This window comes from Papaver somniferum, unplaced genomic scaffold, assembly GCF_003573695.1.
Source record: "Papaver somniferum cultivar HN1 unplaced genomic scaffold, ASM357369v1 unplaced-scaffold_107, whole genome shotgun sequence".
NCBI lineage: Eukaryota > Viridiplantae > Streptophyta > Magnoliopsida > Ranunculales > Papaveraceae > Papaver > Papaver somniferum.
The window spans coordinates 13,568,898-13,583,981 of record NW_020619603.1 but is presented as its reverse complement, the minus strand read 5'-3'; the positions used below and the strand labels follow the sequence as shown (position 1 = coordinate 13,583,981).

Below are 15,084 nucleotides of genomic sequence, written 5' to 3'. Positions count from 1 at the left end.
AACACCATCTCACACTCGGCGATGGCCACCCCCATCCGAGAAGAAAATATCACGGGACGAATTCACAAATGAAATTTCAACGGTGACAAAGTCTTCAGTGCATCCAGAGAACCCAAAATAGAGGAATGGATGAAACTTCCCATTACCTTTGCATCTTCAGAAGCACCATAAGGAGGAAAAAACAATAGCGACTCACTAGTGGTTACGATGGCCATCGCCCTCCCTGAACCCGAGAGCGAGGAGACAAAAACCAAGGCACTCCTATGGGCGACGCCCAGAATTTTGATCGATGGTGGAAGTTCGGTGGAGATCTTATTCTATGAAACATTTAAACAAATGGGTCTCACAAACGAATGTCTTTTCCCCTCCACTTACAACATATTTGGCTTCAACGGGTCATCAACCCGCCCAAAAGGTGAAATAACGCTAGAAGTTCGGGTGGGAAAGATCCTCACCCTAACCACCTTCTGCGTGGTAGATGTACTATCACCTTACACAGCCATTATGGGACGATCCTGGGTCCACGGAATCAAAGGAGTGGCCTCAACTTACCATCAAAGGCTAAGGTTTCCTACGCCTGACGGAGTGGCAGAAATCAATGAAGATATTGCTGAAGCAAAATGCTGCTTGATGTAGTTTTTATGTTGTTGTAGAAAGTGGTAGTAAAGTTGTTGTTCACTCAGACTTGTGAAGATTGGTTTTAGACTTAAATTAAAATAAAAACTCAATATAAAGTTGTTATCAAGATTATAAAAAGCACCGAGACTCAGGATTCCACCATTAACCAATTAAGTGATTTAATCTAATCAATATTCATGCAATTATTTGCGTTTAAAGTGATTCTAATATATTGCCTTTAATAGATTTTTGAAGTAACAATTGTATACATCAAGCATAAAACATCAAAAGTCTTAAACTAAGCATGCTCCATCAAAAAGGATCAGAATCATTCAATAAAAATCAATTTTCCAATATTAGTTCCATGCAAATAATCATAAAAGAAATTTCAAGAATTAACTAAAATAGAAATATACCACTTTTTATGGAACAATGGCTTCCTCCGTCGCCTCGGCTAAGGGGTTTATCTCTTCATGGTGAAAACACGCTCAAAATAATAATCCATAGCTCAAAAAGATGTTTTACTGAAGAAGAGGTATAAAGCAGTGTGTTTGTAACAGTTATAATTGTTACAGAACCCACTGTTACAGAGAACTGTTGCAATAGGTGATGTTACAGGAAACGACAGAAAATATATGTTGTTGAATAAAAGACTGCTCTGAAGGGTTTAATGTTCTTCGTGTTCTTCAGCAGCAGCAGCAGAACTCGACTTCCTGCAACTTCGATTTCTCGACTCTGTGGTGTTCTAAACTACCCCAAACTTTTCGACCTTCTCCCTTGAACTCCCAGCAACTTATATATAGCCAACAAAGCGATTTAATCTCCCCAAAACTCCTTGAAATCTCTTCTTTCCTTCCTTGGCAGTTACGGAAATAATCTATTCTCTAAATCGTTCCACGCGTTTCTGAGCTTTCCCGATTGTCTCAAACTCTTCCTTACATAGATATGTATCTTTGGAAAGAGTTTTAGGTCTTTAGTCTCTCTAGAACTTCTAAAAATAAGCTCAATAAGGTCCGTGTAAAAATACTTTCCATGTTTAGATCCAACTCGGTTTCTAGCCAATTTGGGTACAATTCAAAGACTTCACCAGGCCTGTTTAGGCCTAGGGACTAAACCCAAACAAGCTTCGTGATTGAATCTCTGCCAGACGAGTCCAAAAGTCGAATCCAACTCTGCCAGTGAGTGAACTTGTTTTCCCGCCAAAAAGCATATTTTGAATTCTTGAAGATGACTGCCCTTATCCGTGGCTGGTCTCCCTTTAGCAGATGCCTGAAAATGGGTCACCCCTTAGTAATTAGGTTACCCCTTATCCAAAGTCAGAGTCCGTATAGTAATTTTCTCCCACGAGCGCAAAAACCACTTTTTTAGCCAATTTCGCCGCAAAAGCTTATTTCTCCAAAAATACCTACAGGGACATAAAAAGCCATAATAAATATAAAATCGAGCACTAATAATATATACAATTGAGATTATATAAGACACAAAAATGTGCCTATCACTACTACAAGACAGAAGTTCAATACGGAGAGAACAAAATAAACTCTGCCAAAGCAAAAAATAAACGAGCTAAGAATGTCAAGAATCAGGCCGAAATCGATGCTGACATAGCCAGAACGAATGAGGCGAGACGATCAGACAACGAACTCGCAATGGACAATAGCGTCCCATCGGACTCACCCATACAAAACCTCTCCGATATAGGAGAATTAAAATCAAATTTCTCGGCCTCGGAGCCAACTAAGGAAGTCAACATCAGAAAACCCGAAAACCCGGGTATGGTAAAAATAGGGGCACTCCTCAGTAAAGAAGAGGAAGAGAAGCTAATACCTGTTATAAGGGAATATTTCGATGTCTTCGCGTGGAGTATGGAAGATATGCCAGGAATATACCCCGAAGTGTGCTGTCATCATCTGAAAATTGACCCAAAGCACTAGCCCATGCGGCAAAAAATGACAAGAGTGGCACCAAAATACCATGAAGCCATCCAGATAGAGCTAAAGAAAATGGAAGCTTCAGGGGTGATAAAAGAAGTCCATTACCCAACATGGATATCTAACATGGTGATCGTGCCCAAGAAAAACGGAGGAGTAAGGATATGTATCGATTTCAACGACCTTAATAAAGCTTGCCCCAAGGACAGGTTACCACTCCCTAACATAGACCATCTTGTAGAAGCAACCTCCGGATACGGATTGCTATCTCTGATGGACGGATACTCTGGTTATAAGCAGATCCCCCTCGCCGAGGAAGATCAAGAACATACCGCTTTCTTCACCCCTCGTGGCCTATACTGCTATACCAAGATGTCATTTGGGTTAAAAATGCAGGGGCCACCTACCAAAGAATGGTGGAAAAGATGTTTGACGGTTGGATACACATAACCCTATAGGTATATGTAAACGACATACTTGTTAAGAGAAAACTCCCACAAGATGATGCACACGATCTTAGGGAAGTCTTCACACAAATGAAAAAATTTAACATGAAGATCGATCCCGCAAAATGTGCCTACGGAGTAACCTCAGGAAAAATCTTGGGTTATCTGGTCACCAAACGAGGAATCGAGGTTGATCCGGAGAAGGTACATGCCATATTGGAAATTCCTTCCCCAGCCACGGTCAAGGATGTGCAAAGACTGAATGGCCGGCTGGCAGCCTTGGGAAGATTCATCGCCCGATCTTCTGACAAATGCAGAGACTTCTTCAATACCTTAAAGAAGGGTGAAAAGTTTTCTTGGATTATTGCTTGCGAGGAAGCCTTTCAAAAAAATCAAGGAACATCTGGAAACCTTGTCGATCCTCCAAAAGCCTAACCTAGGTGAAAACCTCTACATATACCTATCAGCAACTAATACTTCGATTAGTGCAGTACTCACTCGCATAGATGCAAATACGGAACAACCAATATATTTCATCAGCAAAACTTTGACGCCAGCTGAGAAAAACTATTCAAAGATCGAGAAGATAGTGCTATCTCTGGTCTACGCAACACAGAAGCTGCGTACTTATTTTCATGCACACACTGTAATAGTCATCACTAAAGCCCCCATAGAGTCCGTGTTAGACCATGCCGACAGAGCAGGTAGAATCTCCAAATGAGGGGCCCAAATCAAACAATTCGGTGTCAAATACCAATCCCAGATGACAATCAAGACCCAGGTGGTCGCAGATTTCTTAGCGGATTTCCCGATGGACGATACTGATAAGATTGAAGAAATCACAGGGATGGAAGACGAGTTAGAGGATCCTCCCGAACTATTTTGATCCAAAGACCCCAACCGATGGGAGGTCTTCGTTGATGGGTCGTGTAACTCAGAAGGATCAAGTATCAGAATGGTTTTTACAACCCCCACCGGCCGAAGGATCGTCTATAGCTTAAGGCTCGAATTCCCTGCCACTAACAATATAATCGAATACGAGGCATTAATTCATGCCCTCCGGGTCATCATCGCGCTGGGCATCCATAATGTGTGTCTCACAAGCAATTCACAACTCATTATCCGGCAGATAGATGGAACGTACCAAGCCTCGGATCCATGTCTGCAGCGATACCTTCAACTCGCTAAGAACTATATCGAGCAGATACCTAACATCACGTTCCGCCACTTAAATCGAATCAACAACAGATATGCTAATGCCTTAGCATTCATAGCTTCCATGACAGTTAGACCCGAAGCTACCAATGTCAGAATCGAAAAGGTTCTACTCCCCTCAATCTCATTGGAAGGAAACATGGACATCCTCGGTGTCGACTCAGTAGCCCAGGAGGAAAGTCTGCCAGAGGATGACTGAAGGACGCCCATCATCAGGTATCTAGCGAACGGATACCTCCTCAGCGATCAATTAATAGCACACAAGATAATATCAAGGTCTGGGAACTACCAACTCCGGGATGGCGTGTTATACAAAGAATCCTATCTTGTGCCTCTCCTCAGATGTCTCTCGTTTGCGGAAGGACAAACCATACTAAAAGAAATACACCATGGTTACGCAGGAAACCATAGTGGAGGACGATCTCTCGCCCATAAAGAAAAATTACAGGGGCATTTTTGGCCTCGCATGAACGAGGACTCGAAGAAAATGGCAAAAATTTGCATAGAGTGCCAAAAATTTGGCAAAAGAAGACATGCAGTTCAATGGACTTAAAGTATGTCCTAAGTCCTTGGCCATTCGCCAAATAGGGGGTAGATATTGTCGGACCCCTAAGGGCCGGTACTGGACAAAGAAAGTATTTAATCGTGGCCACAGACTACTTCACTAAATGGGTGTAGGCCTCAACTTTAAGACACATAAGAGACCATGATGTTTTTAAATTTCTCTTCGAGCATATTATATGCCGCTTCGGTATCCCGGCCGCCATTGTATCTGATAATGGGGAACAACTCTGAGGGAAAAACATTGATCTTCTCTTTAATTGTTTCAAGATCAGAAAAACAAATCTACGCCAATCTATCCTGAGACCAATGGCCAGGCAGAGGCCACAACCAAAACTATCGCCGACATCCTCAAGAAGAAACTTGACGGATATGGAGCTAGTTGGTGTGAACAACTACACAACGTCCTATAGGCCTATCAAACCACAAAAAGGGAAGCCACATGAATGTCTCCCTTCTCCCTCACATATGGAACAAAGGCAATCATACCAACGGAAGTCATGATCCCCACAACGAAGACCGAGGCATGGGAGAAAAATCTGCCTCGGACATGATACTCTCCAAGCTGGATGATTTGGAAGAAAACAGAGAAATTGCTCTCCAAACAATAGCAAATTAACACATAAAATTGGCTCGGGAATACAACAAACGTGTTCACCAGAGAAAATTCAGCCCAGGCGATAAAGTCTGGCGCGAGATTCCTCCCTACCAACGCGAGTCAGGCAAATTTGCACCCGTATGGGAAGGCCCACTAACAGTCCTCGCTAAGGCAGGGGATGGAGCATACAGATTTCTCAAATCCAACGGCGAAGAACTCGAACGCCCACGAAACATCAAATACCTAAAAGCTTACAACGCTTGGGAAAACCGACCAACGGTCCTAGAATGGGGCACGATCCCTACTTGTACACAGGTCATAGAATCTTCCTAGAATGTACTCAAAGCTTACCAAGCTCTCTTTTGACAAATAATAAAACTGCTCCTTTTGTGTTAATTTTGCTTTTTTGCTTTGTTTATTTGATTTACTTTTACTCTTTTTTTTTTCTTTCCCTTTTTATTTTTTTTAATTACTTCATTCCATACTTGTATACCACAAAATCCCATACACCACTATGGCACAGTGCTATCCACACCTTCCATTCTACACAGAATGATGCAGGTACATTACCTAAGCTACCCGACACGGACACAGACCTAAGGTAATGCCATCACGATCACAAAATCAGATGATGTCCTCTAAAATAGGAGATATCCAGAATTGAGTTGCCTGCCCCTGGCCGGGGCAAGTATCACTCAACCGAGGTATCACCCTCCAAGACATATGGTGGAAATCTAGTCCCAAATAGGGGACCAAAAAAAAAACAAAAACAATTTTTTTTTGTTTGAGAAAGCGCGAAGGAAAAGATCCTATGTATAAACTTCCAATACTATAAGCGGTGCCTTATCCAAACACAGCAACTGAACACTCCTTGGCTTTGACATCCATGATCGGATTAAAATAACATATGTCCATTCCTCAGAGCCACACAAATCTCACAAAGCGATAAAATAAACAAACTCTGAACAGTACAGATCTACGAATTACACGACGCCTTCGGAAAAGAACATCGCGCCCGCACCGCGCTTGGAGCAACAGGTTCCTCACCTACTTGTTCCTCGCCCGAGAAAGCATCCATGAGCAGGAGTGAAACCAACCCATATCTTCACACACACCCTGGAGTGGAGAAAACTACCAATCGATTTCCCACCGCTTTAAACATATGACAAGCCTCCGGTGCCACGACATAAATCAGGGGCAAGGTCTATATATATACGTTTGACAATAGAAATAATATTTTTTCCCCTAGCACCTCCACACATCATACAATGTTCCCAAGGCCAATCGTAAGAATAAACACAACACACGAAGTGTTTCGAAGCTTGCCAGTGGAAGGAAAATCAGTGATAAATACGAGATCCCGCAATAGGAGGTGCAGTCACTTGACTAACAGACGAGGCTAAGATGTCATGTGAAAAGATAGGTCTTTCTGAGAATACATTGATGATGATCTAGAATAGGATTAAAAAAACGAAGCAATACATGAATGAGAGGACATACCATCATGGTAAAAAATACATGAATAACTACCTTGTTCCCATGGAGGACGAGGAGGAAAAATGTTAGCATACATCGGAGAAAAGAATGAAGGAGACCATACCCTCATCACAAAAAGACTCTTCTTAAATAGAAGAGAAAATCTTTGAAAAACTAACTAGATTTCCCAAACCCAAGAAGGTCAAAGGCGCGACAAGCTAGACGATAAGATTTCCGGAGGAAAAGTACAAAAGAAAAGACATCCTTCTCCCAGAAAATCTGAGAGAACCAATAGATATCTTAAAACGGGCTGACAGGTACACGTGCCGAAAAAAGTGGGACAGTTACACAGTTTTCTTCCCATCATGCCATAGGAAAGTTGCAAAGAAAATGAACAAATGTGTGGGTAAAATACCCGATGGCCACGTGTCGACATCTCAAGGATGAATATATGATAAGATGATGAAGTTGGAGTACCAAATCACTCGATGAGAGAAGGATTTGTCTCAGTCGAGGTAACTGCACAAGCGCCACATGAATGACGCGTGTATGTAAAGGTATAATCTTCTCATACGGTCAAGTCTAAAAATAAAGACCGCATTTAATGAAGGATAAGAACAGGACTTGGGTAGTTGGGCATCGTGACAGAAGACTCGGACGATATATACTACGACCCAGAGGTGATGGAGAACGAAATTCTCCACAGAAGGGAAACATGATCCAAGGGAGAGCAAGACAACTTGGAGGGAAGACCAAGTATACCATCGCGATGACGGTATAGAACGAGTCCGAGGAAGACAGGACGATGGATGATAGCTCACCCAGCTCGGAAGATCAAGCGACCACGAGTTTATTCTGTCTATAAATACCAGTCCATGTACCAGGGGGTGGACAACTTATGTAATCTTAGATGGTTTTACATAGAATTCCTAAGATAGACTTAGATAGAGATAAAGTGAGAAATCTAGAAGAGATCCGTAACACTTTCAAGGGTAACACCTTATAATCAATAAAAAAACATCTTCTTCTCCGTGGACGTAGGTCTTCATGGCCGAACCACGTTATATGCTTGTGTCAATCTTTACGTTTCATGCTATTTACACCTTGTTCATGATGAATCTTGTATGTTTCGGCAGTTTTTAGTCTTTAATCTTACTTGGGTGTAGTAGTCAGAAAATATGCAACTACAGTGCTTTTGCATAAGGATTTTTTGAAGAAGGTAGAGGAGTGGTGGAGGGTTATGGAATACTCAGGCCAACCAAGTTTTGTGTTTTTTAAAAAATTACAGAATTTGAAATATTTTTTGAAGGAATGGAGTAGATTAAAGTTTGGTGGTATGTCACAAGCAAAGATTGAGCTTTCCGAAAAGATTGATATTTTGGATCAGATGGATGAGACACATAAGTTGAGAAAAGAGCAGTTTGAAGATAGAATGAACAGTTTATTGAAATTGAGTAATATGAAGGCTATTGAAGCAAGGAAATGGTATGTGAGAGCTAAGCAGAATGATTTTAAATATGGGGATTCTAATACTTCTTATTTTCATAGGATTGCCAATCCAAGGAAGAAGAGAAATACTATAGGTAAATTGGAAGTTGAGGGTGTTGAATGTTTTGAGAAAGAAGGTATCAAGGCAGAAATGAGGAACTATTTTGAATCTCTTTTTTCAGAAAAGAATGAGGTTTCTTTTTCAATGGATAATCTTCATTTTCCAAGGCATGATGATGAGGAGAATGGTGATATAGAGAAGGAATTTACCGAAGCTGAAGTGTATGATGTTGTGAAGAAATTTGGTTCTAAAAAATCTTCAGGGCCTGATGGATTTTCTATGGAGTTTTATAAAGTTTGTTGGTATATTATTAAGGATGATTTCATGAAGTTAATGGAGGAATTCATTCAATTTGGTTCTTGGGATTGGAGGTTGAACTGTTCATTCATTTCTTTGGTTCCAAAAAAAGAAGATTCTTGTTCTCCAAAGGATTTTATGCCTTTGAGCTAGTTAGGGAGTGCATATAAGATTTTTTTAAGGTTTTGGCTAACAGATTGAAGAGTGTGATGCACAAATTGGTTTCAGATTATCAAGGTGCTTTCATAAAAGGGAAACAGATCTTAAATGGTGTTTTGATTGCTAGTGAATGTGTGGATAACAGACTCAAGGAAAAAAACCAGGAATTCTTTGTAAGTTGGATATGGAGAAAGCTTTTGATAATGTTAGATGGAATTCTTTGATGATAATTTTGTATAAGCATGGTTTTGGTGGAAGTGGATTTCATGGATGAGATGGTGTGTATCAACTTCTCATATTTCTGTTTTGGTTAATGGGGAATCAACTAAAAAGTTTAAGCCAACAAAAGGCTTAAGTCAATGAGATTCACTTTCTCCATTCCTGTTCTTGTTGGTTGTGGAAATCTTATCTAAGCTAGTTGATAATGCAGTCTTGAGAAAACAAATTAATGGCTTTCAGGTGGTAGAAGATGGTTTGATGATTTCTCATTTGCAATTTGCAGATGATACTTTGTTATTTGTAGATGCTAGTGAGGAAGAAATCAGAAGACTATTTATTATTCTTAATTCATTTGAGATGCTGACAGGGATGAAGTTGAATCTGGAGAAAAGTACACTAATTAGTGTAGGTGCAGATGAGGTGGTGGATTCTTTGGCTGTGGTGTTAGGGTGTAAGGTGGAGAAATTTCCAATAAATTACTTTGTATTACCCATTGGTGCTTATACAAGGTGTTCTACAGTTTGGGATAAGGTTATTAAAAGAATGGAAGTGAAGTTGGCTACTTGGAAAAAGAGATTTATGTCAAAAGCTGGGAGATTGGTTCTAATTAGAAGTTGTTTATCTAGCTTTCTAATTTACTTTTTTTCTCTTATTCATATGCCAGTTAGTGTAGAGGAAAAGTTGACAAAACTGATGAGGAATTTGTTATGGGATTCATCTGAGGAGAAAAGGAAAATGTGTTGGTTGTCTTGGCTAAAAATATGTAAACCAAAGCATTTAGGCGGACTGGGAGTGAATAACTTGAGGTGTACAAGTAAGGCTTTAAAAGAAAAGTGGATATGGAGATATGCAAGAGAGAAGAAAGCTCTATGGATAAAAATTGTGCAACATAAGTTTAAAAATAATGTGGATGTTTGTCTTCCTACAGATGATGATTCTGCTCAAGGAAGAAGTTTCTAGAAGGGCATTTTGAATTCAACAGCCTTTTTAGAGGATTAGATGAAGTTTCAGGTGAAGAATGGGAAGGCAATAAGGTTTTGGTTGGATAATTGGACAAATGATGGCACATTGAATTCTAGATATTCTGTTGTTTTTAAAGTATGCAGCATGAAGAATACTTCCATTGCAGATATGGTGGAGAATGGTAGGTTGCAATGTCAATTTAGAAGAAGATTATATTCAAATGAACAACTAGAATGGAATCTTTTGTGCAGTGAGTTGGGGATAGTTCATGGTTTTGTTGAGGAGGAAGACAATGCGGAGATCATGGGGGATTTTCCAGTTAAAAAGTGCTATGAATTATTGGTGCAGGAAAATGGCAACTGGGATTTCAACAAATACTGATGGAAGCAAGCTATTCCTAATAAGGTGAGTTTTATGTTATGGGATTTGTTTCATGATTCTCTACCTAGTTTAACTATGCTTAGAAACAGAAGAATGGATATTCAGGATGTGAAGTGTCCATTTTGCAAAGGAGAGGATGAGACATCAGATCATATATTTTTGAATTTTTCTTATGCTTCTGCAGTTTGGTTCATTTTATCAAGGCATTTAAGTTAGATTGGGTTTTCCCAAGTTCAGTGAAGGGGAATTTTGATTCTTGGAAGTTAAATAACATGACAGGTGGGTGTGGGGATGTTTGGTGGAAATTGATTTATGCTGTTCATTTGCACTTGTGGAATGAAAGAAATAGAAGAATCTTTGGAGGTAGAGCAATGTATTCAGATGAGGTGATAATGCTTATTAAGCAATCAGTTGCTCTTTGGTTATTTGATACAAAAGTGTTTAAGGATGTTTCTGTAACTCAAATTTTGTTTCATTGGGAAACAGTCTTACATTTGTAAGTTGTATCCTTCTTTGTAAATATTATTCCTTTTTAATATAACTTTTAAATTTCAAAAAAAAAAGACTAAAACAGGAAATAACAAACTTGAAACACAAGTAATAAGTTTCTAGAGATGTTCTACATCAGTTAAAATTGCGAAATGGTTCTTTGTTATCCACGCAACAGCCCTTACGAATGTAACTGTATTAGAGCATCTCCAATGAGACTCTGGAGAATTCCAAAGTACAAGGCCACATAGGATTTTCAATGTTTTAATACAAAAACCTTCTCCAATGGAAACCTAAAATATGAATGTTAGGATGACATGTGAGGTAGTTATTCCAACATCCTCTAATCCATCCTCTGATTTTAGAGGTTCACTTAGAGGATTTAGACATCCTAATCATCAAAATCTAGGGTAACTAATTAAGGAGTTAATCATTCAAGCCTTAAATCAAGGGTGTAAAATGTTTACAAAATTTTATAGTTGGAGATTAAAAAAATTTCACCTTCATAAATTAAGGAAATTTAGTTCCACATCGATAAAGAAATGGTTACACATAGGACTCACACCAAGTTACCATTCGAGATGCTCTTACAAAAGTAAATTCATCATTGGCTGATGATACTAGTAGCTTGAGTTCGGAACTCGCTAGAACAAAGTTCTTTACCGGCGAAAGAAAAAAAATCACGCAACATCCCAAAAGAAACCACCTGATTCGAGATCCAACACCACTTTTACCACCATGATGCTCAAGGCCACCATCATATATTTGATTCGATACCCTTTGTCGATTATAACTAGTCACTTACATCAGCAACGGGATCAAAAAAGACCACCTTTTTCACTATCCGCCACCGCCATCTTGAACCACACACACGACACCCAAATGAATCACTCGATCTCAAGGAATCACCCTTGTCTACATGATTCAAACCCAATAGTCGTTACAAAGAAGCATAAGAAGATATGGCCATGATCTCGTTACAAATAAGCAGAAGAAGACATGGCCATGATCTCGTTGGAGAAAAACGAAAAGGTAGCGCTATTGATCTGAAACTTCCACAGGACATACTAGAGGTTGAAAGATTAAATAGCAAGCGACATAATATGGAAAAGACCCTCTGCAATAACTTTTGCATAACCCTACAAACTTGATTGTTCATTGCTCCTGGATAAAACTACGCTAACTAAAATTAGCTAACAATAGTCCATCAAAACAGAATGAGAACAAGAGTCCTGCTAAAATATTTTCCTGAATCTGTTTTTTTTAGCGAAAAATAGAGAGAGAGAGTGGAGAGAGACTCCAGTCGGCTAGTCGCACCTTGTCGTTTCTTTTTAACTCACATCCATTATTTGTATGCCTTCTTCGACTAATTCTTTAATCGAAACTAACGTGTTTTTGTGAGAGAATACTTCTAAAAATTTTTCCTTCAAACGCACCCGCAACTTTTTGTTGGTAGAAGCTTTTGGGTTGTAAGCGCTGAGATACTGATCACCGTAGCATAAAATATCGCCACTCTTGGTAAGAAACTTATTTTGATGCATACTCATTTTTTTGAGGCATACTCATCCATTATATTATCTAGGGTGGGTTTATAAGGGATGTGTAAAGATAGTGTAATTACCTATATATCCCTAAATAATTTCAATTTGTCATAGTTCCCTTATCCTCAAAAACCTGAAATTAAAAATCAAAATAAACTTTAAACTTAAACATCTAGGACTCCAATTCAATAAAGAAATTAATCAAACAAAGGAAACACGAATCGACTTAATTTTGAGCCGAACTTAGTGTATGATTTAGAGAAACACTATGTTCGGCTAATGCGACTTTACAATATTTTCAGCCGAACCTCAATTTTCCAGCCGAACCTCAATTTTTCAAGCCGAACCTAGTGGATGATTCAGTTTCTGAGTGAAGTTCGGCTGATAACTTTTGAGCCGAACCTCTGTTTCTTTGAAATTATACCTAGGTTCGGCTGACAAGTTATCAACGTAACCTAGGTATAATTTCGAAAAAATAGAGGTTCGGCTCAAAAGTTATCAGTCGAACTGTTCATCTGGTCAGCAAATCTGGGTTTTAAAAATTCAATTTTTTGGCAGATTCAACTTATAAAAGGAAATTAAACCTCGATAGAAGTTTACCTATGATTTGAATCACACATTTTGGTCACTTTTAATCACTAAAATCTCAAAAGTCAAACCCAAGCTTTTTTTCTTCACTTTTTCTTCTTCCTCTCAAAAATCCCAACTCTCTCACATAAATTTGATTTTTCTACTAATTCACCACTAATAATTTAATATTTAATTAATCCTTAAAATTCATAATTAATCAATTCTAATCATAGTCATTTACACTAATTATATAAGGGTAGTTATACCATTATCAATAATGGTGGATGAGGGGTGATGTTGTTTTTTATTTAGTGACCCTATTTTGGCATTATCTAGTATGCCTCAAAAAAATCTAGTATGCCTCAAAATAGGTTTCCTTGGTAAAGGCTAACGGCTTATTTTCTGGATCTATATACTCGTTCCAGCCCAGTGACTGGTATTGTTCCTCGTCCTCTTGTATGCCAAGATTATCATTCCTTATCTTATACAGCCGTATGTACATGTCATATAGTGCTTGTTGGGTGTCGGAATTTGTATACACCGCCGCAAAGAACAAATCCCCACCTAAAACCCCTAGTGGATTATCAATCCAGAATAGCATAATGGAAAAGCAGGCAGAGGAAGCTCTTTACAAAAGATTTCATCAGCCAGGTCAAAGACCAAAGTTACCCGTTGATCAAGGTTGAACCAATAAAGAGCTCCATTCAGAAACACACCCGGTTGAGGGTTAACACCGTAAACTACTTTATAATCGAACTTTTCAGTACCTCTCCATCCATTTCCACTACCAAGTGTATACACCACGACCTCTATCGAGTTGGTTTTTCTAAAGAACGCAACAACTTTGTACTCATTGGCTGAAGGAAGGTAACCAAATCCGCACGACTCATACCAATACCGACGATGATTAATGTTTATATTAGGTTTAGGAAGAATAACATACTCTTTTGTCATGGGGTTACAAATATAAAATCTATCTCTAAAATCACTAAGACATCAAACCGTTAATAGAACCAACCAAAGTATTAAACCTATAGTACTCGGTTGGAGTAGTTAATTTGACCTTTTTTTAAATTTATTAACGTGTGTCTCATGATTTTCAATATATTCAAAATAGTAGAGTTGTATTCCACCCCAAGCAATTGCAATGAAACTCAACTTTGCAGAATCAACATGAAGATTGAGACGATTTGAGTGCATCTTAGAAAACCATGGATGTTGAATAAGAATTCTCCATGTTTTGGATACTAACTTGCATTTTAGAACTGATTCAGCCGGTAAACGAATTAGAATATCCGACATAATCTCAGCTGAGAGAATGTTAAACTTATTCATGAAAGCCCCTTTACTGAAGAAAGCAGGACTTGGATATACAGAAAGAACGGAATATTTACAGGGCGGATGACGGGCCGATGTTATTTATAGAAATTGAGAAATTAAGCACCAAGCAACTGAAAATCTAATGTCTTCTCTGTTATATACCAAATAATAAAAATACTACATGTCGTGTACAACAATGTATATCCTCTGCCATACTTTCCCATTCAAAACTTCGTGGGCAAGTAATTTCCAATTTTAGTTCAACCCAGCCAAGATGATAACCCTGTCCAAAATTAATATTGGGTTAATTTAGGCCTTATTAATATAAGGAAACTTTCGTTCCAGGAAGGAGACTTACTAGAAAGGATCATCATTAATCCAGCTAGACCAATGTTCAAACTAATGGCCAGTGTACATAAATATGTGATTGAAGTCCTTGCCAGTCTACTAATTCAAACTTTGTGCTCCGCACAAGTTTGTTTTGCCTAGATGGCATGATGATGATTAATAGGGACACATGAACTATTACGGTACTACAAGTGAAGCATAATGATTGTGCATCACAGAGTTGCAGGTCAAGTCAGTACTCCGCCGTAATGGTGCAATGCGAAGCAATAATAGCGCAACACAAGCCATAATAGCGGTATACGGTATAGACTTTCAAGTGCCAAGAATGGCATAACCTCGTAGGGCCAATGAAGTGCAAGTGCATCACTTCTTTGTAAAGACATTTGACTAAGGAATGAATCTA

General features: G+C 38.9%; 1 protein-coding gene across 1 annotated transcript; it reads left to right on the top strand.

Moving 5' to 3' along the window:
* Positions 1-207: 207 nt before the first annotated feature.
* LOC113328112 lies at positions 208-636 on the top strand. The gene has a single exon (XM_026575205.1). The coding sequence runs from the start codon at positions 208-210 to the stop codon at positions 634-636; it is 429 nt and encodes a 142-aa protein (XP_026430990.1).
* The last annotated feature ends 14,448 nt before the right edge of the window (positions 637-15,084 follow it).

Bases quoted from the DNA above. Each gene is read 5' to 3' on its own strand.
- LOC113328112 (XM_026575205.1), top strand. From the start codon at position 208: ATGGCCATCGCCCTCCCTGAACCCGAGAGCGAGGAGACAAAAACCAAG.